Below are 20,628 nucleotides of genomic sequence, written 5' to 3'. Positions count from 1 at the left end.
TACTACTATATATAAAATGGGTAGACAACAAGGACCCATTGTATAGCACAGGGAACTATACTCAATATCCTGTAATGACCCATAATGGAGTGAGTGCCTCCTTAAATCTGGTGTCCTAGGTGACTTGTTTCCTTCCCCCACTAGGGGCTCTGATGCCCAGTCACATTCAGACCTACAGCATAGGAATTTCTGGAGGTGGGACCTTTTGATAAAAACCAGCCTTTTTATCCCAGCTTATTCTGATGTACTGTCAGATTCGGGAATCGCTGCCTAAGAATCCCCATTTTCCAATGCCAGTTTTAACTACTCTCAGGCCCAGAAGACATGAAGATTGCAGAAGCCACTTATTTTCCCCCTTCACTTTTCCCTGTCCTAAACTTCAAAACTACACCAAAGGCATCTGAATTCTGCAACTCAGTACTCCCTTTAAAGTAACAGAAAAACTCAGACATGTGGGGTTGCAACTGCCAGCTTACGATGACTCAGTGAGCCTCAAGAAGCCAGGCGGGTCACATGAGACGGAGTATCTCACCCAGAAAAGCAGGGAATCCAGGTCCTGGAGTATTCTGAAAGGCCCTCTTCTCAGTTATGGGTGCTTGGTGTTTGCCAATGATTTATCTGGTTGCTGTTTAGCTGAAGGCATCACCAGGAAGGGACTGACCCTGGTTATTAATTACAGCCACTGGCTTAATTATCGGTGCTTATTAACTTTATACAATATCAACATTCCTCTTCACACAAAGCTCATGGATATACAGTTTGTAGAAGCCAAAGAGAAGTTGAGTGCAATATGAGCCAAATGCTATTACTCCCTTGCTTAAAAACTTTTCGTGGCTCCCCAGAGCATGCAGCGTACAAAATTGAGTCTAAACACTTCAGCTGGGCCTTCTGGGCCCTACGTGACCCATCCTTGCTGGCCTCCTGCTTCCCTCTACATGCCCTCTCCATCTCTTACCTGTGGCCCCCTAGGCTGCATCTCCTCTAGAATGTTTCTATGCCTCTGCGCAGAATGGACTCCCCTTTCTTCTTCACTTAATAACACGCATCTTGCTCTTTGCCCCCACAGCAGCCTGAATAATCACCTACTCAAAGCCTGTGTTTCACTACATCGTATAATAGTTCACCTATTTGTCTTCCCCACTAGATCATGAGCTACTTAAGGGCAAGAATTTTGTTGTGTCCATTTCTGTACCCCCAGTGCCTCATACAGTAGTACTCAGTATACGCTAAATGGTCAGAGAGCGGTCATTATCCAATGCCACCCTCCACAGTTAGTGGCGGGATTTCCCTGGTGGTCCAGTGGTTAAGAATCCACCTTCCAATGCAGGGGACGTGAGTTCGATCCCTGGTCAGGGAACTAAGATCCCACATGCCACGGGACAACTAAGCCCATGGGCCACAACTACTGAGCCCGTGCACCACAACTAGAGAGAAGCTCCCACGCGCTACAATGAAGAGCCCACATGCCACAATGAAAGACCCTGCATGCCACAACAAAGATCCCACATGCCGCAACTAAGACCCAACACAGCCAAATAAATAAATAAATAAATAAGTTAGTGGCAGAGCCAGGCCCTAGAGCAGAGGTGGCCCGACCCTTTATTCAGGGCTTTTAAGGTGGTGCCAATGACTCGCCATCCACAGGGCCCCATATTGTTTTCCCATATAAGTGATGAGATTGTATGAAACTGTGTGCTCTGTCTGGCTTGGTTACCCTGTAACCTTTGGTGGGAACCAGTGTGCTAGATGGCTGAGGCTGAAAGTTTGGCCTGTGCAGTAGAATTCTCTGGTGTCAATCAGACCTTGCCATTGAGCATAGTGCATCAACTCCTATACTGTCCCTACCAAATGAAGCCCCTGTGTTGATTTGGGATGCCTCCTGAAATCACATAAACTCATTTCTCCAACACCTATTTCACAACTGTCATTCCAATCATCTATTCAGGGGTCAGCAAAAAACGCACTAGGGCCAAATGGGGCCTCTCACCTGTTTTGTAAGTAAAGTGTTACTAGAACACAGTCAGGATCATTTGTTTATGTATTCACTATGGCTGCAGAGTTGAAACCCTATGGCCAGCAAAGCCTAAAATATTATTATCTGGCCTTTACAGGTAAAGTTTTGCTGACCCCTGATCGAGCTGAAGGGAATGAAGACTCCAAACAGCCCTTCCCTTCTACCAAGAGTCTGGCTGCTCCCACTCTGGAAGTTAGTGGACCAACTGGCTTTTGCATGATGTCATTTCTTTTTTTAGCACTGGTTACAGGCCTGGGATCCAGGAGGAGATTTTGCCTACCAGAGACACACAGGGGCCTGGAACACCTAAGCACATGACCTGGCATTTAATGGTGATCAAGAAATGTGTATTAAATAAACAAACAAACAAAGGCCTGGGAAGTCAGCTAGTCTGTGCCCTGAACAAAAGTCCATCCTCCCTCCCGCCCGTTTCAAGGTGACTAGTCACACAGGTGCCTGAAGCAGCCTGGTGACCTAGATTTGTCAGACCTTATCTTATCAGCTTTCCTTCCTCGTGTACTTACTCAGCACCTGGCCCCACAGTGCCCAGGGCAGACTGGCCTGTTGTTCTTCTAGAGAAGGAGACAGACTGGGAGGAACTCTCCTCCCCCACAAATACACTTTGCTGTTTTTCTTTCTCCTGCTAAGGGGAGGATCAAGATATATGGCGACTTGGAGCTTAAAGGAGCTCCAAGAAGTCTATTTTTTCTCACTTCCTCTCTCCTTAGGTTTCCTGGGTGAATTTGTCTAGGATGAACCTTAAAGTTTCCTCAGAGCCTTACCCGTCATTTGGAACCCTCAGCATGTAAAGGGCAGGGACCAGCTGTGGGTAAAGTAAGCAAAGCAGCCACCACCCAGTGGTGAGAGGCCTGGTCCTAAGAACAGACATTCCTCCAAAGACGTATCAGAGAACAGCGGGTCTGATTCGCTGGCCACCTCAAGCTGCAAGAGCCCAGCTGGCAGTTTTACAGCTTGGGCTGACACAGTAGGAGAAGCAGGGGTAATCAGGGGGAAAGCTGTACATGTTTGGGCATCTCATGAAAATCAGGCAAATTGGGTAGAAAACGATATGGAAATGTTGGCTTCTCAGCTGCTCCAGACAACCCTGGGTACCAGGCTCAGGATGGATCTCCCCACTTGTACTGCTACCAGCTGCTTCTTCAGACTGGATTCCGGGTACAAGTTGGGTGAGGGCAAGTTATACATCTGTTTGCCACTGTATCCCTAGTATCTAACAGGTCAGAGGAGCTCACTGAAAGCAGAACTGGTTGGGCTTAGTGAAGTAGGCTTCACACCAGGATCTTTTGTTCTGGCAAGGGAATGCTCTTCCAGGCCCCTCATTTATCTGTTAGAGTTGAAGTTACAGTGAATGCTCTTGGTGGGACCAGTCCAAAAAGGGAAGAAAAGGAATTTCCTGCCACCCCCCCCCCAAAGAGAGATAATTTTCCCTTTGACAACCATAAATTGTCCCTTCAAAGGTCCAAAGGCATTAGGGGCTGGGGGAGGGGAGAGCCCATGCCACCTGCTCTGCCTCTTGACATCACTGTGCTCTGGAGGGGAGGGAGTTTATGGACTGATTAGATGTTGTTGTTTTTAGCAGCAGCTGGTGGAGCTGTCTCCTCCTCTCTTCCTCTCCTCCCTCCTCCTCCCCTGAGTCACGGTCCAGCCACCAGCAACAGGCAGGGAGGGGAGGGAAGCAGAGAGCTAAGCTTCTCCTTGGCTAAGCAGCCCTGACCCCAGAGACAACACTCTGGGTCACCAGGTCAAACCCTCCCCTCAGGAGTTGGCTGAGTGCTTTGGAAACAAAGGCATCAGAGATTCTTTTTTGGGTTTGTTTTTAAAGATAAGAAAAATGGCAGGGACTTCCCTGGTGGCACAGTGGTTAAGTATCCACCTGCCAACGCAGCGGACACGGGTTCGAGCCCTGGTCCGGGAAGATCCCACATGCCGTGGGTGGAGCAACTAAGCCCGTGTGCCACAACTACCGGGCCTGCGCTCTAGAGCCTGTGAGCCACAACTACTGAAGCCCAAGAACTACAACTATTAAAGCCCGCGCACCTAGAGCCCGTGCTCCGCAACAAGAGAAGCCACCGCAAAGAGAAGCCTGTGCACCTCAACAAAGAGTAGCCCCCGCTCACCACAACTAGAGAAAAGCCTGCACGCAGCAACGAAGACCCAACAAAGCCTAAATAAATTAATAAATAATAAAAACAACCTTTCTGCAACAAAAAAAAAAGAAAGAAAAATGGCTTCATTCAAAAGAACCTCGCCCCACCCCCCCCACCATGGAGTATCACAGGGTGAACCAAACTGAGAAGCAATTCTCAGCTACGGCTGCAACACTCAGGCCCGGAATTCTCTTCCAGCTACCCAGGCTGCTGTTGTCATGGTAGTCTGAGGTTTCTGTGACTGGTTGATGTGTGGTTCACAGGCAAAATAACCACCTGGTAGACTGGAAGGGAAGCGGGTAGGGGGCAGATTTTTCCATTTAAATTCTAGAGAGGCCTCCCAGCTACTTGCAGGTAAGGCCTCCCAAGAGCAGAATGGAAGCTGCTGCTGCTGATATTCAATTACCTCCAGAAACGTGTTGGTCCCTTTGGAATTACTGTAAAGAACCAGAGACTTATATGGGTCTCAGAAGACCACTGACAACACCGTATAGCTAAAGGGCAATACCTGAGACTCAAAAAAAGGAAGGAGCGAATATACCAGAACTGTTATGGGTGCCAGGACCTGATTATGTTTGAGTGCCACTTTGTTTTTTGCTTAACGATATTCATAGACAGAACATTTACTGAGCATTTACTATATGTCAGGCACTGTGAGAAGTACTTTATATTGATTGCCTCACTTAATTGCCACAAAAATCTTATAGGTATCTAAGATTAATATGATTCCCCTTTTCCCAATGAGGGCACCAAGACACAGAGAGGTTACTTAACTTGCATAACTAATACGCAAAGAAGCCAAGGTTTGAACCCAGGTAGCCTGACTCAGACGTTACACTGTTAACCACTAAGTTATGTTGCCTTGTATCATCATCTGCTGCTATATTAGAATCAGAGGATGGGGGAGGTGGAAGGAACCTTTAATGACAGTCTAATCTAATGCCTCATTTGGATGGATGGATGAAGAAAAGGGAGAGCCTGAGAGAACAATCTTGCCCAAGATCTCACAGCTTGATACTTTCATTATCCCGGCTGCCAGCCCTCTCCTCCAGGGCTGCATCTAGCATTTTCAAGCACCCCTTATGTGTAAGGCAGTAGGTGGCGTGTGTGGCAGGGAGGAGGTGGCAAAGTACAAAGTTAAGAGGCACTCGGTTTCCTAATCTGTAAAATGAGGAGTTGAACTAGAAAAACCCAGGGCCAAAGGCATTCGGAAAGTCTGTGACTCCAGGTCATTTAGAATCTTATTAGGAAACAAGACAATTAAACATAAAAGTGCATGTAACCACAGTAACACAGACCATATGATTACAAGAGTCATTACTAATTGCCAAATGAACAACGAGGCAGTGAGTACTACAGACGTTCAGTGGAGGGAGAGAATCCTACAGTCCAGGAAGACATCCTAGAAAAAAATACTTAAGCTGGTCTTCAAGAATGGGTAGAAATTGAATAGAGAAAAAGAAGCATTCTCCAGGCAAGAGAAATGATAGGAGGGGAGAAGGGGTAGGATTGACCACCAGTAGTACTGAGACCCAGAAAATAGTCAATGCCAAAAGGAGCTACATAGGTCAAGCTCTGATAAAGAGGGCACAGATCTATCTAGACCTATATCCCATATGGCTTTTTGCTACCCCATGGCTTTAGGCAAGTCACTTAATACCCACCTTGATGGGATGTTGTAAAGTAAGGAGTCCCTAACACACAGTAGATCTTCCATAAATAGTAGTTAATAGCAGCAATGTAGATTTTTCATCTTGTGTTTTTCATCCTGGCACCAGTACAACCTCATCTGTACCATTCTTCTGCCCTCCGTAGTGAGCCTTACATTCCCATGTACCCCAAAGATCACAGGCTCTCTGAGTGTAGGAATCATGTTGGCTTCTCTCTATCCCTAACACCCAGGCTAGGCCTGGCATGTTGTTTGAAACACAAAAAAAATTATTGAACTCTATACAGCAACGCCACCAACAACCAAAAGCTATAGCTACACGTAACAAGATGAATAAATCTTTAAAATGTAATATTGAGCAAAGGAAGTAAGACATGAAAGATTTATACAGAATAATTTTATTTATGTACATTTCAGAAACAGGCAAATCTAAATGTTAATGTACTGAATATACACCTCGGTGGTTAAAATATGAAGAGAAAGGAGGAAATTCCTATACAAATCAGGATAATGGTGACATTCAAGGGGAACGTTGAGAATAACTGTCGGCTTTTAGAGTTCTGTCAATGATCTACATTCAGTTACTTGAACTGGGTAGTGGTTAGATGAGCAATTCTTTAAGCCATACATTTGTGTTCTATGCATCTTTTTCTGTATATTTCATAATAAAAATTTAATGTATATCCTTAAAATACAAAAAATATATATATATTATTGAACTGAACAATTAGTGTATAATGGTAGATTCCAGTCAGACCCCAAAATACAAACAGCCAAAGAAGCAATGGTGCAGCTTTACCATTCCAGAGACCTAAGGAGTGCTGGTGCTCAAATAAAAACACAGGGGCAGGGGTTCTGCACCTACTTCTTGCTTCCCAGGGAGAAACACCCCACTGAAAAGAGTCCGGATTTTCACGAGGAACACAGGCTTGCAATCACCAGCGTCCTTGCTGAATGCTGAGGCACGAACGTACAAACCAATCTCAGGACTGGAATCTTACAGGCATTTGCAAACCACAGAATTAATTTTCAGGGTATGCCTCATAGCTCAAGTCAACATTTCCTTTTGGTATTTAAAGCAACCACACAGAAAGGACCACATTTGAGCAGATTTGTGCTCCAGCTGCCTGCAGTCCGCAGCAAAAAACACAGATGATTCACTCGACTTGGTCCCTAGCAGTTCCTTTGGTAATAAATTGGTGAACAATTCTACCTATGCCCACCCAGATCATTAATTTTTCACAGACTGTAGGACAGGTCTGCCTCCCAACCAAAGAGTGTGACTTCCTGAACTCAATTCCTCTTGTTCATGGCTATAAATGATAGAGAGAATTTTTCTAAGCCCTAGAATGCTTGTAGTTCTTTCCCAAGTGGTGATCAACATGTACTGAATGACTACCATGTGCCTGGACCACCTGCAGACCACTGAGGTGCATATACACTCGTTTCCCCAATTCTAGTCTCTTCTTTAGCAGTTCACCTAGGATACCATGACATCTGCCATCTGAAAGCAAAGCTCTGGTCATGTCATTACTTGCTCAAAAGTCTTCAGTGATGGGACTTCCCTGATGGTGCAGTGGTTAAGACTCTGCACTCCCAATGCAGGGGGCCCAGGTTCAATCCCTGGTCAGGGAACTAGATCCCAGATGCATGCCGCAACTAAGAGTTTGCATGCCACAACTAAGGAGCTGGTGAGCTGCAACTAAGGAGCCCGCCTGCTGCAACTAAGACCCAGCGCAACCTAATTAATTAATTTAAAAAAAAAAGAAAAAGTCTTCGGTGGTGCCCAACTGCCAGCAAAATAAAGTCCGAACTTCTATTCTCCCAACAACCTGGCTTCAGCCTCCTCTTTCAATCCATTTTCACACAGTTCTCAATGTTACCCAAAAGAATGGCTCCTCCCCACACACTCCTGGTCTCTACTTCTTTGTTCGTGATGCTCCTTTTACCAGCCTCTCCCCATCCATTTCCACACGTCTAGGTTCTTGCCTCAAGGTACATCTCAGTGTCACTTCTACCAAGTCTTCCCAGAACTTCTGTTTCTAGACAGACGGATCTTAAGGGGGGTTTTTTTGATCAACAATCCTTTGAGAAGCTAATGAAAGCTATGGAACCCTCCCTAGAAAAATATACATACACATAGAATTAAACATACAATTTCAGAAATCCCTTGAAGCCAGCCCATGGACCCCAGATTAAGAGCCCCTTATTCTGTCTCTACCTTAGAGAACTACCAGTTATTCATTCAGATATTCATTGAAAATTTACCAGTCTTTAGGAGCTGTGCTGGGTGCTAGAGACACAAAGATGACGTCACAATTATCTCCACAAGTAGTTCACAGGCTAATGGGAGACATTCATCGTTATACTGTGATAAATGGTTTAAGATAAACATAAGGTGGGGAATTTCCTGGCCATCCAGTGGTTAGGACTCAGTGCTTTCATTGCCGGGACCCGGGTTCAATCCCTGGTAGGGGACCTAAGTTCCCACAAGCCATGCAGTGTGGCCAGAAAAAAAGAGAGAGACCACCCAAGATAACCATAAGGTGAAGGACAGTCATCCACTGTGTCCACAGGGGATAGGTCCCAGAACCCACCTCAGATACCAAAATTCAAGGATGCTCAAGTCTCTTATATAAAATGACATGGTATTTGCATATAAACTACTATACTTTAAATCATCTCTAGATTATTTATAACACTTAATACAATGTAAATGCTATGTAAATAGTTGCCAGCGTGCATGCAGCAAATTCAAGTTTTGCTTTTTGGAACTTTCTGGAATTTTCTTCCCCGAATTTTTTTTTTAAATTTATTTATTTAGTTTATTTACTTATTTTTGGCTGTGTTGGGTCTTCACTGCAGCACATGGGCTTTCTCTAGCTGTGGCATGTGTGGGGGGCTACTCTTCATTGTGGTGCGTGGGCTTCTCATTGTGGTGGTTCTCTTGTTGTGGAGCACGGCCTCTAGGCACATGGGCTTCAGTAGTTGTGGCTCACAGGCTCTAGAGCGCAGGCTCAGTAGTTGTGGCGCACAGGCTTAGTTGCTCCGCAGCATGTGGGATCTTCCCGGACCAGGGCCCGAACCCGTGTCCCCTGCGTTGGCAGGCGGATTCTTAACCACTGAGCCACCAGGGAAGCCCTCCCCGAATTATTTTTGATCCGCTGTTGGTTGAATCCTCGGATGTGGAACTGTGGATACAGAGGGTTGACCATACAAACTTCAAGAAGGGACAACTTATGGGGGAGTGGCCAAGACGGCGGAGTAGGAAGACCCTGAGCTCACCTCCTCCCATGGGCACACCTAAACTACAACTATTTATAGAGCAGCTATAATGACCTGGGGAATGATCTGAAGACTAGCAGAAAGGATCTTCTACAACTAAACGTATAAAGGAGGAACCACAATCAGATGGGACTTGAAGAGCACCCAGAAAACTCCTTTACGGGTCCTTTACCAGAGGCCCTTAGCTGTGAGAACTCACACCGTTCACTCTACGGAGACGTGCCATGTGGATGAGCATCGTTTTCGCCTCTATCTAAAGACTCAAGTTGGAACCTACAATGAAGAGTTTGTACACGGAGGCTTTGGAAGAACCAAGCCGAACACTGACTCTGATTAATGTGACTGCAGACATTCCTGAGCTGGATGTTGTGTCCGTAGAGGTTGACTGGCCCCCTGCTCTGGAGGACTAGCTTTCAAATTTGGAAACAAAGAGTAGGGTTTTGTGGCACGATGTGGACATCCATTCAGTATACACTGTAAAATGGTTGTTGAACCACCATAACGGTGTCTTGGAAATGATTTGGATCATGTTGATCTACATATTTTAAATTTGTTGTAACATCTCAGGAGCTATACATGTGTATATTTTGTGTTAAATTGTTCTAAGGGAGAAAAAAGGGATGACTTATGAACCTATTATCTCCCCGACTAGAGTGAAAGTTCTTGAGGGTAAAATCCTCGAGGGTAGTATCATATCTAGTACAGTGCACCCCACCCCATTACATATTTTGTATTCGTGCAATAATAGAACAGAGCCAATGAGACAAGAGCAAGTTACAGGCACAGTCCCCACTGCCATCACCCACATGTGCCAGAGGCCTCTGAGATCCAGTTAAGATGGTCCCAACTTTGAACAATTATGCTGTACAAATTGTACCAGCCTAATTTATGGTTTATCTCACCCTGACTTGATTCAATCTCTGCGCCCATGAGGAGAAGATATCATAAGATGTTCTATCTTACAAACTCTAAATGGTTTCTTTTCACCAAGAAACACTGTAATCTAACCACATTTCTTTGGAGATTTGCTGTAGACGTGGTTCACCTGTCACCCTTCCTGGGTGGTCGACAGATAGCTCATTTGTACCCCTCCAGAACTAACACTTCATTAGTAGGAGATTAGGGCTTTCAAAGATCAAATAGCTGAGGGAAAGAAGTAAGTAGTTTTAGGTTGGATATGTGGTTTTCTTTACAAAAGCTAAATTGATTGAATGTGTTTTTAAACTTGGCTTATTGGTGTATGTTGGAACTCTTCCATAATTTATTAATTCTGCCTTTACTGCACCTCAGAAATGTTCTTTAGGAAACTGACAAACACAAAACAGTGTCTTGCAAACATTGCAAAAGAAGCAAAGGCGCCCGCTATATGGTATGGGTCCTGCAACGGTGATTGTTCTCAACCTTTTGTTTCTTAAAACCCAACAATCACTCTGGCCCTAGGTTTCCACTATTTTGGAAACAAAAAAATGGACACTTTTAATGAGACAGATATTTATAGGTTTACATGCAATCTGGCTTTTTTTCCCCTCCTGCTAGAATAGAAAAACTAATTTTACTGAATTATGGTTTTTGTAAAAATAATTGTCATCCACTGGATACCTCTCAATTAATAAAACTACAATATATACATACATATATTTTGCAAGATAGATAAGCTCACAGAATTATCTTCAAAAGCCGTATCTTATTGTATACCTTCTTTAGGAATTATGCCTTTTAATGTGACACAGGGGTCACTAACACAACTAATACAATCTGATGCTCACTGTTAACATTTTCCAGGGCACCTAGAGGAAAAGAAATGAGTAGATTTTTAGAAGTTCTGTTTCTGTATTTATTTTTTTACATGAAGTTTTTTCAGGACACAAATAACTGAATTAATAACCCCTGACACGTAGAGTTGACAGGATGGGACGGTACTCCCTCTTTGTCCACAACCTCTCAGTCACTGTGTTGGGGTACAAGACTTTTTGAGAGTCACTGGTGTAGAACGCTAGTGCTCAGAAGCAGAGGTGGGAGGCCGAGGGCAGGGTGGGCCTCTCAGCAGCCACCAGATCAATACAAGTCTTCAGGCTTCACAGCGTCTTCCTCCCTGACACTTTTCTCAAAGCTATGCTGCAGCTAATGTCTAGGCAGGAAGGAAAAACCAAAATGTCACCACTGTGAGCCCAAAGGAACCCCACAGGGAACAAAAAGAACCTGCCTCCTAATTAGGCTGCAGCCTCAGAAGGAGGCCCAGCTCCTCACACAGACGGCAGTTGAGGGGTGTGAGGTAGAGATGCCTGGCCCTGAGGCTGTGTAATCTCAGGCTGGTCACTGAGTTGCCCACTCCACAGCCTCCAACACCTTCCCTCTAAGGACCCAGGGCACTTAGAGCAACCTGTGTCTTGGAATGAAGCCAACGTCCCCAAAGTGGGTTCATGATAGATTAATCCAATTCACCATTCTTAAATGGTCTACTTGCAACGCCACTGAAGGGCTAGCAGGAGGGAGGCAAGGGAAGGACTGACTACAGATAATTTTTATGGAAAAGTTTTGCAAAGATCCAGGTTTCCATCATGGATAGTATCCACTGAAATGAGCATTAGATTGTTTTCACTGGGGGCAACTAACTGTTCCAATTGAAACTATTAAAACTATTGAAACTATTGAAACTATTTTATAACCAAAGTATATTTTTATACTGTGACTTGCACCATTAAGTGAGAAACAACAGCGTGAGCAATTCCTCGTGCCAACTCAAAATACCTCTGCGTGCAAACACTTCAGCATTTAGACCACAGCACCCCCGAAGAAAGAAATTGTAGGAGGCCTCAGCACATTCCCTAGATAGTTCTGTCATCGATTCAAAAAGCACCCCCAACGCCCCGCACCCCCCAGCGTCCTACAGAGCAAATGCTCTTACCTTTCTGCCAACACACACAACTTGGCTGTCCTTCTCTTCCATTGCCTTATTCTCTCAAATCCAACTCCTGTGCTCCAGGTTCTAAAGTGAAACTATCTTGGCTAAAGTAAATTTGCTTAGGCAGTAACAATTCCCTCCACCCCACCTCCTTGCCTTTTTTTTTTTTTTTTTTTTTTTTTGGGACATCAAGGCCAAGAGACGCAAAGGGACTACTTTACATTTGCATAGAGCTTTGTGATTTGCAAGCCACCCACACATCGATGATCTCATCCAGCCTCCTAACAACCCAATGAGGTAAGCCTACTCCCCCCACACTCAAATAAGGTAGGGCTACCTCCTAGGACTGTTCCGGCCATGGCACACAGTAAGCACACGAGTGCTAACTACTAGCCATTAGACACAGCAGATATTATTTAACTCATTTTTTTAGTGAGAAGCTAAGACTCAGAGGTTGGACAGCTGATTCCAGGCCTCTAGGAATCTGAAGCAAGCTGGGAAGACAGAAGGCCTAGTGCAGGAGTCTTTCCACCACATCAATACAGATCCTAACTGTTTAAAACTTGACAAGTACACATTTCCATGGCGGCTCAGCCACGCTGATAAGAAGGGAGCCCGAAGTCCTGATCCTGTTCCCAGTTCTCTGCTAGCCACGTGCTCTGAGCTTTAGTTCTCTGGACCTTTGTGTTGCCTTCTCCATAATGAAGGCAGACTCACTTTTTTTTTAAAAAAAAAACAACAAACAATGGAACGTCAAGCTTCCAGATGAAAGGCTCTGTTACAAGTACAAAGTATCATTTAATTACACGGCTGCTCCAGTTAGCTGCTTCCCAGCTCCTAACTCCCACTGGGTGGATTCTGAAACCGCATAGGAGATTATGTCAAGAGGGGAGAACAGGAGAAACATTCTCTCCCTGAACTTTCTTAAATGGAAGAGAGAAACAAAATGAAAGGCCCATTTTCCAAGGAGGGGGCTGGGGCAATGATCTTTCCATTAAGCGGACCTGCATAAGAATCTATAGATTATTTAACGCCGGGGGTGGCTGTGGAATGAAATAAAGGAATCTTTGTGCAATGCCAGCCACAGTTCCCTCACTCTCTCCCCACGGTCAGGCATTTAACACAACTCTTTAATCATCAAGCTCTAATGCACCCCATCTGTGCACCGGTTGTCGCCAATGAAACTGCAGCCTGTGCTGACTTTGGCCTGGACTTGTGAAGGAGCCTTTCTGCCCCAAAAGGGGCAGAAAGGAGGACATGAGGCCAACAGTCTTTTTTGCTCATCACTTGTCTTGTCCCAAGGCTCAAGAGCCATCCATCTGTTTATTTGACCATTAATTGAGCTCTTGCCATGGGTCAGATTCTGACCCAGAGATACAAAGCTAATAGGACATGGCCCCAGGAGGAAAAGGATGTGTAAGAACTCCTGTGACAGAGGAAAGAGGTAAAGAAAAACGGATGCTTCTGGCTGAAGCACAGAGGCCCGAAACACCCCTATCTGCATATTCAGGGAAATGTTGCTTAGTTCCAAGTGGTTGGAACATAAAGCAAGGAAGCAGCAGGGACCCTAACTCAAAAGCTAGGCTTTGCCAGATCATCCAAGGCCCTGTGTGCCAAGCCAAAGAGGTAAGACATCAACTCTGAAGGCCATTACCGTCCCCACATATTCCCTTCTGACCATTTTACAAGGCCCAGCTCAAATACCACCTCTTCCAGAAATTTTTCTTGAACACGCTCAAAGTAATTGCTCTCTCTTCTTTGAGAACTCAAGACTTGAGTTCTTGGGCAACTTGTATGAGTCTCAGCTTCTGCATCCATATAATATATGACTAACATCACCTACCTTAAAGGGTTCTTATGAGGGTTAAGTGAGATAATATTTATAAAGTGTTAAGTAGCAGTTTTTAGTACACAGAAGGTGCTTAAATACAGTTTATGGTTACCTCCACTTCTTACGATACACAGTACTTCTTTTCTTTTCTTTTAATAAATTTAGTTATTTATTTATTTATTTTTGGCTGCGTTGGGTCTTCGTTGCTGTGCGCGGGCTTTCTCTAGTTGCGGCGAGCGGGGGCTACTCTTCATTGCGGTGCACGGGCTTCTCACTGCGGTGGCTTCTCTTGTTGCAGAGCACGGGCTCTAGGTGTGCCGGCTTCAGTAGTTGTAGCACGTGGGCTCAGTAGTTGTGGCGCACGGGCCTAGTTGCTCTGCGGCATGTGGGATCTTCCCGGACCAGGGCTCGAACCCGTGTCCCCTGCATTGGCAGGCGGATTCTTAACCACTGCGCCACCAGGGAAGTCCCCACAGTACTTCTGGATATTAAAAAGATGTCTTGGCTTCTACTCCTCTGGAGATTTCCAGAAGTAGGACAACTCATATTTTCCCTGCAAGCTTCCAAAGCGAAGAGGACTGACTCCCCTCTCCTCTCACTGACATAGCCTCCCCACATCCAAACTTCCAGACTCCAGGGGTTCCCCAAAGATCCAAGAGGAATCTGAGACAAGATGAGTTAGCTGACAGAGGAGGAAGCTATAGGCTGGCTGGAACACAAATAGCACAGAGGAGAGTAATCAGCAGAAACCTAGAGAAGGGAAAGTGGGCCAGAGACCAGGACTCTGAGGGCTGCAGGGTTCAAGCCTTTTGGTAACCCTAGACCCGAGAAGAGGCCTAGAAGGAGGAGTTCTTCCATCTGCAGTCCTGATGTGAGAATCCCCACTATCAGACGTGGTTGTTCAAGCAGCTTCTCCACTTCCTGTCAGATCAGCCAGCTGGACAGGACTGCTGTGTAACTGCTGGTCCTTCCTCCCGCTCTGCCCGGGGCTACCGAGCCAGAGGCAGGGAAAGTGATGCCACCTTTTCTAGGAGTTCTTGTAAACAGATCAAGAACACTAAATTTTGTTTTTTTTAAACTTTGTCTGAGTCCGCATAAAGGTTTTTTTTTTTTTTTTTTTTTTACTTTAATGGCATGAAGTCCAGGTTCCGAAGACGGATGCATTTTAAAGCGAAAAGTCCCCCATGAGCTCTTTCTCCTTTTCCTGCAGCCTAGTAAAGCTGTTTCTCCTCCCTTGGCAAGGAGCTTGGGGCCAGGAGGGAGTAGCTCCCCTTTGAATGCTGCCTGAAGCAGCCAGTGTCTGGACTGCTCAACCGGACATTAGGTTTATTTATTTGTTAATAATCCCCCCACCCCAACTTCAGGAAGCAGGTGCCAAGGCTCCTCAGGGAAAATGGGGTTCCAACTCTTTCTTCTGATCGTGACCAAACATCATGCCATTTCACCTCACGCAGAAGCCCGAGAGGTCCCGACAAGCCAGTGGGTCAGCTCTTCACCAAGCCACTTTTGGTCCTCCAAAGGCCACCCATTTTAGTAACTAAATCATCTGGTAACCTTCCCTAGGGGCTTCAAAAGCAATAGTCCCCTCTCTCATTTCAGCCATTAACCTCTCCTACAAGAGACCACCTTTCTCAGAATTCCTTTCTAGGCAGGCAGCACCCTACATCGCATGCATCTGCCAACACAGCCCAGGCAAGCTGAGTGCAAGGCTCCAACCCCTTTTCAGCCCCTCTCCCCTCTGGCTCGCGAGCCCCCAGCCCCCACAGACTCAACAGGGGTGACATTTACTTTCCAAAGTTACAGGTTTAAACGAGTACACGCTCCCCCTACCTCTGAGTTATTTCTCAGCTGAGTGAGACAGCCACGTGGGTCAGCCCTCCCTGGACAAAAGAAGGAATACAAATGTTCCGGGCCCTTTGGCAGAGCTGATAAACGTCTGCAAACCTAGAAGCCAGAAGTGCCCTCCCCCAAGGTAGGCAAGGAACGTCTGCCGGGAACATGTACCTTGGAAATAAGTTCATCATGATTGGCCAAGTGGGCTCTGCAGTGAATGCAGCTGTAGGTCCGGTGGCAAGAGGGCAGATATGCCTGGAAGGTCTTGGATCTTGTCATCTTCACCATTGGCGCTGCTGAGTGTGGGGTGAACTCTGGGGTGGCCCACGAGGCACTCCCACAGGATGGGTCGCACGGGAAACACCGGAAGACACAGGTAAAGGCCGTGGTTTGGCAGGGGGTGGGTGTGGGGCAGGCTCCACACACTGGTGATGTCTTCAGAGGAAGGACCCTCAAGCAGAGGTCTAGGGCTGGTTCTCAGCAGCCTGCAGTGCCAAGATAAGGAATATCATTAGCTGATGGAGCTGGGCTTCCTACAAGGCCAGTACAGTAGAGTCCAACTGCCACCCGAGAGAGGGCAACGTTTACAGGATAAAATGACCCCCCTTCTCTGTTCTTACACTGTGCCAAGATGCCCTGTGAACAAGAAAGAAACCAATGGAGATCCCAACATTGCTGCAGTTCTAGAGTCGGAGGTTCAGTATCAACTCAGGGCTCTCAGGAGTTACCCTACCAACATCCAGCAAACCTGCATGATCACCATTCCTAGGGAGCCCTAGAAAAGGCCAGGCTTAAAGATATGCTACCTCCAACCCCAGGGAGAGGACTCCTAAGGGTACCCTTCTCCTGATCCAACCAAGATAAATGGCTTAAAAAGTTTAGTCTCTAGAGATTTGCTACATCAACAATCACCAGTGGATTTCTCATCCATTTCCAGATGCCAGGAGTCCTCCAGCACTCGAAACCACCATCTGAAGAGGCAACAAACCCCACACCACCTTTCGCTTATGAACTAAGCATGGGATACAAAGGATCAAGTTCCCAACCAGCAGGATCCCTCGCGGCTAGCCAGTACTTCTAGGAGAAGTGACTCTGTTTGTAATACCTTGCCCAGAAGTAGATGCTCAGCACGTTTATTTAAAGCAAGTAAATTAATGAAACTAATGGTATAATCAGGATCCTGCATCTAAAATTCTCAACGACAGTGAATCTGACCAGAATTTCTCTTCAACTCTCAAATTTTCCATTACTCATCCCACAGTACCAAGCATTTTTCCTTCCATAGCCTCAGCTTTTTTATTCTAATGGGAAAGAAGGACACTGAGATAGAGGGGTGGCTCCTAGGGCCACCTAGGGTATGTCCAAGTAAAGGTCTGAGGGCAAAACCCCAAGGTCTGAGATCCACTCTGCTTCTCTGTGGCTCACATACCTGAGGCTTCTGGACCTACCTATTCCCTGGGCTTCACTAACGGGGGTGGTGTTCCCGCTTGCCTACCTCCCAGGAGAGCCAGAGTGTTAATTAACGCCTGCGTCATGCTTTGAAGATAAAATTATTTAGAGAGACAGGGGAGGAAGACAAACAAAATCAGATCTTCCTTGCTGGATTCTGCCTGGGATCCATCTGGATGTTTGGAGAAAGCCCACAAATCATAGTCCTCTTTTTCCTCTGAACCTCACTGGAACCAAATCTTCAGCAGGGAAGCTGCCTTCTTCCCTGACATCCTTCCCACCATAATGTCACTGAAAGCCACTATACCCCTGGGACTCTGCATAGCTTCCTGAGTGGCCAACACCACTGGCCAGCACTAGGCTGAAGGACAGCAGTGGTCATTATCCTTTACCCTGCATGTCCCTTGAGGAGCTGAGCCAAGCAAGCTCCACATCCGGGGTGACCAATTACACAAGATGTCCAACTGTTGAAGGGATTCTGACCTACAGGGGCCCAGGCATAATGTCTTCCCTGCTCGGTCTCCCACCGCTAATTTTTTTGTTTTTAAATAACTTTCTTTTTTTAATTAATTAATTAATTTATTTATTTATTTATTTTTAACTTTTTTTTTGAAATTCACGTTCTTTTATTTATTTATTTATTTATTTATGGCTGTGCTGGGTTTTCGTTTCTGTGCGAGGGCTTTCTCTAGTTGCAGCGAGTGGGGGCCACTCTTCATCGCGGTGCGCGGGCCTCTCACTATCGCGGCCTCTCTTGTTGCGGAGCACAGGCTCCAGACGCGCAGGCTCAGTAGTTGTGGTGCACGGGCCTAGTCGCTCCGCGGCATGTGGGATCTTCCCAGACCAGGGCTCGAACCCGTGTCCCCTGCATTGGCAGGCAGATTCTCAACCACTGCGCCACCAGGGAAGCCCTCCCACTGCTAATTTTAAAGATGAGTAATCAGATTAAACTGAACATCACAGAAATACTTCAAGAATATGGGGGTGAGAATTAACCTCCCCAGCTTTGCCTCGGAGTTAGGACTGGCCATAACAAGAGATAACACGACCCCTTGGATCAGAACCCCTGCGTCTCACCCAGGCATAGTGGAAGTGGAAGAAGTGGAAGGTGAGTGGTCAAAACCAAAGCCCATGGTAGACCAAAGTTGTTGGGTGTTGAAGTGTAACAGGTGGTAGAAAGAGCTAAATACCCGACTTGGGGTTTCCTGAAATATCCTTGAACCTTCCAATACTCCTGTTCCACTCTCAGGAAGGACAGTATTTCCCGGAAAGGAAGGGGTGATAGGTCAGGGGGGTAAGGAACAGGAAAGACGGAGGCAGGGGAAGCGAGCGGGAGGCTTGCCCCAGGCCAGCCACTTCTGAAGTCCACAGCCTCAGCCGCCCGGTGGGGAGCAGGAGGAACGCTGGCCCCGTTCGCCTTATACAAACACTGAAGGAAGGAAAGGAAACAATGAGCCCTGGCTGCCAGTCTGGGTTTATAGAGCAGCCACAGAGTCTGTTTTCTTACACATGCAGACGGCTTCTAAGTTATGCCTTTCCCCAGAGTAGAATTATTTCTTTTCTCACTTCTCTTCTGCAGGAAACCCAAAAAAAGTTCACCGGCAGGGGTTTCTGGTTATGCTCAGCTTCAAATGTGAATCTCAAAACTTATTCATAGCTACCTTTGGAGAAATCAGCATTCATAGTGTGCATTAAATGTGAGTATGTCACATACAAACACATTCATTGCACACCACAGCTCAGAACTTAAAAAGAGAAAAAGAGACCATGCAAGCAACATTCCAGGCTGCCTGGTGCTAGAAGAGCCCCAGAGAGCCTAGGCTGCAGGCCTTGGACTTTGCTCTGTGGTCATTCTGCTCTTCTCACTCTTTCCTAGGAATTGACAGGCACCCACAAAAGTGACTCCTTACCCAAGAAGGAAGAAAAGAAAAAGTGGCTTGCTGAAATATGAATCTTGTTCCACTGGTACAGGGCAATCAAGAAGGAATGAGAGAGGGAAAGTGGAAAGCAAAGTGAAGGAGGATCAAGAGGGGCTCCTTGTGCCTGAGAATAAAGGAGAGAACAGGCTGAGTGAGAGAAAAAAGGTGAGAGCTAGGGACCGAAAAGTAATCACCTATTACTGTCTTCTTCCCTCTTAAGCGAAAATATTAAAAGCTGCTTCTTTAAAAAGAAGTCTGTTTGTAAAAAGGAAGTAAAAAAGAAGTCAGTTTTTAGGAAGGAAGATGAAACAGATTTTTTTTTTTTTTTAATGGAAGAAATTAAGGGTATGGGGCTGTAGAACTCACCACATTCTAATTTTTGGACTCTGGTACCTGTTAATGGGGCCACAGGCTCCATGGGGCTTCATGAGTCCAACCCGCTGAACATACTGTGGAGTCTAAATTGATTTCCAACAATAATCAAATGAGCTCGCTTTTTTAAAGCCTCAGGGCACGTGTACAAATTAAACACCATTTTAAATGAAGTAATAATCCATCACAGTGGAAATTAAAGGAAGATTTGCTACCACCTCCAGCTGGCTCCCGCTGGGCAGCATGGAAAGCAAAGATGTGAACTATTATGATTAAAAACAAAGACCTTAGATACACCACTCTGAGAGCCAAACGCATAGGGAGCGCACAGCAAACCTGGCCGTCCCACCTCACGGACTGGCCTTTTCCACAAGGAGCCACAAGTGCAGGTGGAACTCAAAACAGAACCTTCTGAGTGTCCCCAGGATGGAGGGGTAGGAGGTACGAATTCCTCAGATAAGTCAGGAAGGAACTGGAAAAATGATGTGGGAACAAGATTGTACCGCCACACACAGAGCCACAGAAACCGAGAAGGCAGAACTCGCCAGGGGAAGTGACACCTCCAGCCACAGGACAGGACCACCCCTAGATGTGCCTCAGTGTTGCTGTTTTTGTGGGGTGTATTGGAGGAGGGTAGGTAAAGACTGTCTGGAAAAGAAGTGGGCTCTGGAATCAGAAGCCAGTTCTACTCCGTTCTAGCTGAGTGACTTTGGCAGGTTATTCAACCACCCTCAGCTTCCCCAGTTCTAAGAAGACCAACATACACAGGGTTATGAGGATTAAATGAGATTGATGTAAGTACAGACACAGTGCTGGCACACAAAACACACCAAAATTGTAGCTATTATTATTTTTAGTGGTTAATGAAGTTTTAAAAATATATGTTGCTACTTAAAAAGACAAGAAAAAGAAAAAGGAGGCCGAAGAGTTCAGAGACATACATAGTTTTCCTGCCACTTCCATTAGGACTCTCTAGCTTGTCTTCAAGCAAGGTAGATGGTACTGTTGGGAGGACATTCCTCTAAACCTAGAATTCTCCTCTCAAGGTAAGACAGGGTGGTGATGACACTGGAGGAACCATAGGAGTATCCCCCTAAGAGGCGGCTTCCCCAGTGGCCATGCTCCCAAAGGCCCTAAAGCACTGCCAGGAACACAGCGTCTCTGATTCACACAGCCCCGGCAGGCC

General features: G+C 46.0%; 1 protein-coding gene and 1 non-coding gene across 5 annotated transcripts in view; one reads left to right on the top strand and one right to left on the bottom strand.

The window, feature by feature from the left end:
- YPEL2 (yippee like 2) overlaps nt 1-20,628 on the bottom strand; it is a 187,486-nt gene that overhangs the window by 149,961 nt on the left and 16,897 nt on the right. For all 4 annotated transcript variants that reach the window (XR_009499552.1, XR_009499553.1, XR_009499554.1 and 1 more), the window contains one exon: nt 15,874-16,187. Coding sequence is in view for 1 of the 4 variants with exons in the window: in XM_059907408.1 (XP_059763391.1) it covers nt 15,874-15,990 (117 nt within the window). In the remaining 3 variants the exon portion in view is untranslated. The remainder of the gene's footprint in view (nt 1-15,873; nt 16,188-20,628) is intronic.
- TRNAG-CCC (transfer RNA glycine (anticodon CCC)) lies at nt 7,414-7,486 on the top strand. The gene has a single exon. It is a non-coding gene; the product is annotated as a tRNA-Gly (tRNA).

Source organism: Balaenoptera ricei, chromosome 20 (assembly GCF_028023285.1).
Source record: "Balaenoptera ricei isolate mBalRic1 chromosome 20, mBalRic1.hap2, whole genome shotgun sequence".
Classification (NCBI taxonomy): Eukaryota; Metazoa; Chordata; class Mammalia; order Artiodactyla; family Balaenopteridae; genus Balaenoptera; species Balaenoptera ricei.
Note: the sequence above shows the minus strand (reverse complement) of the source record. Positions and strands in the feature narration are given on the sequence as shown.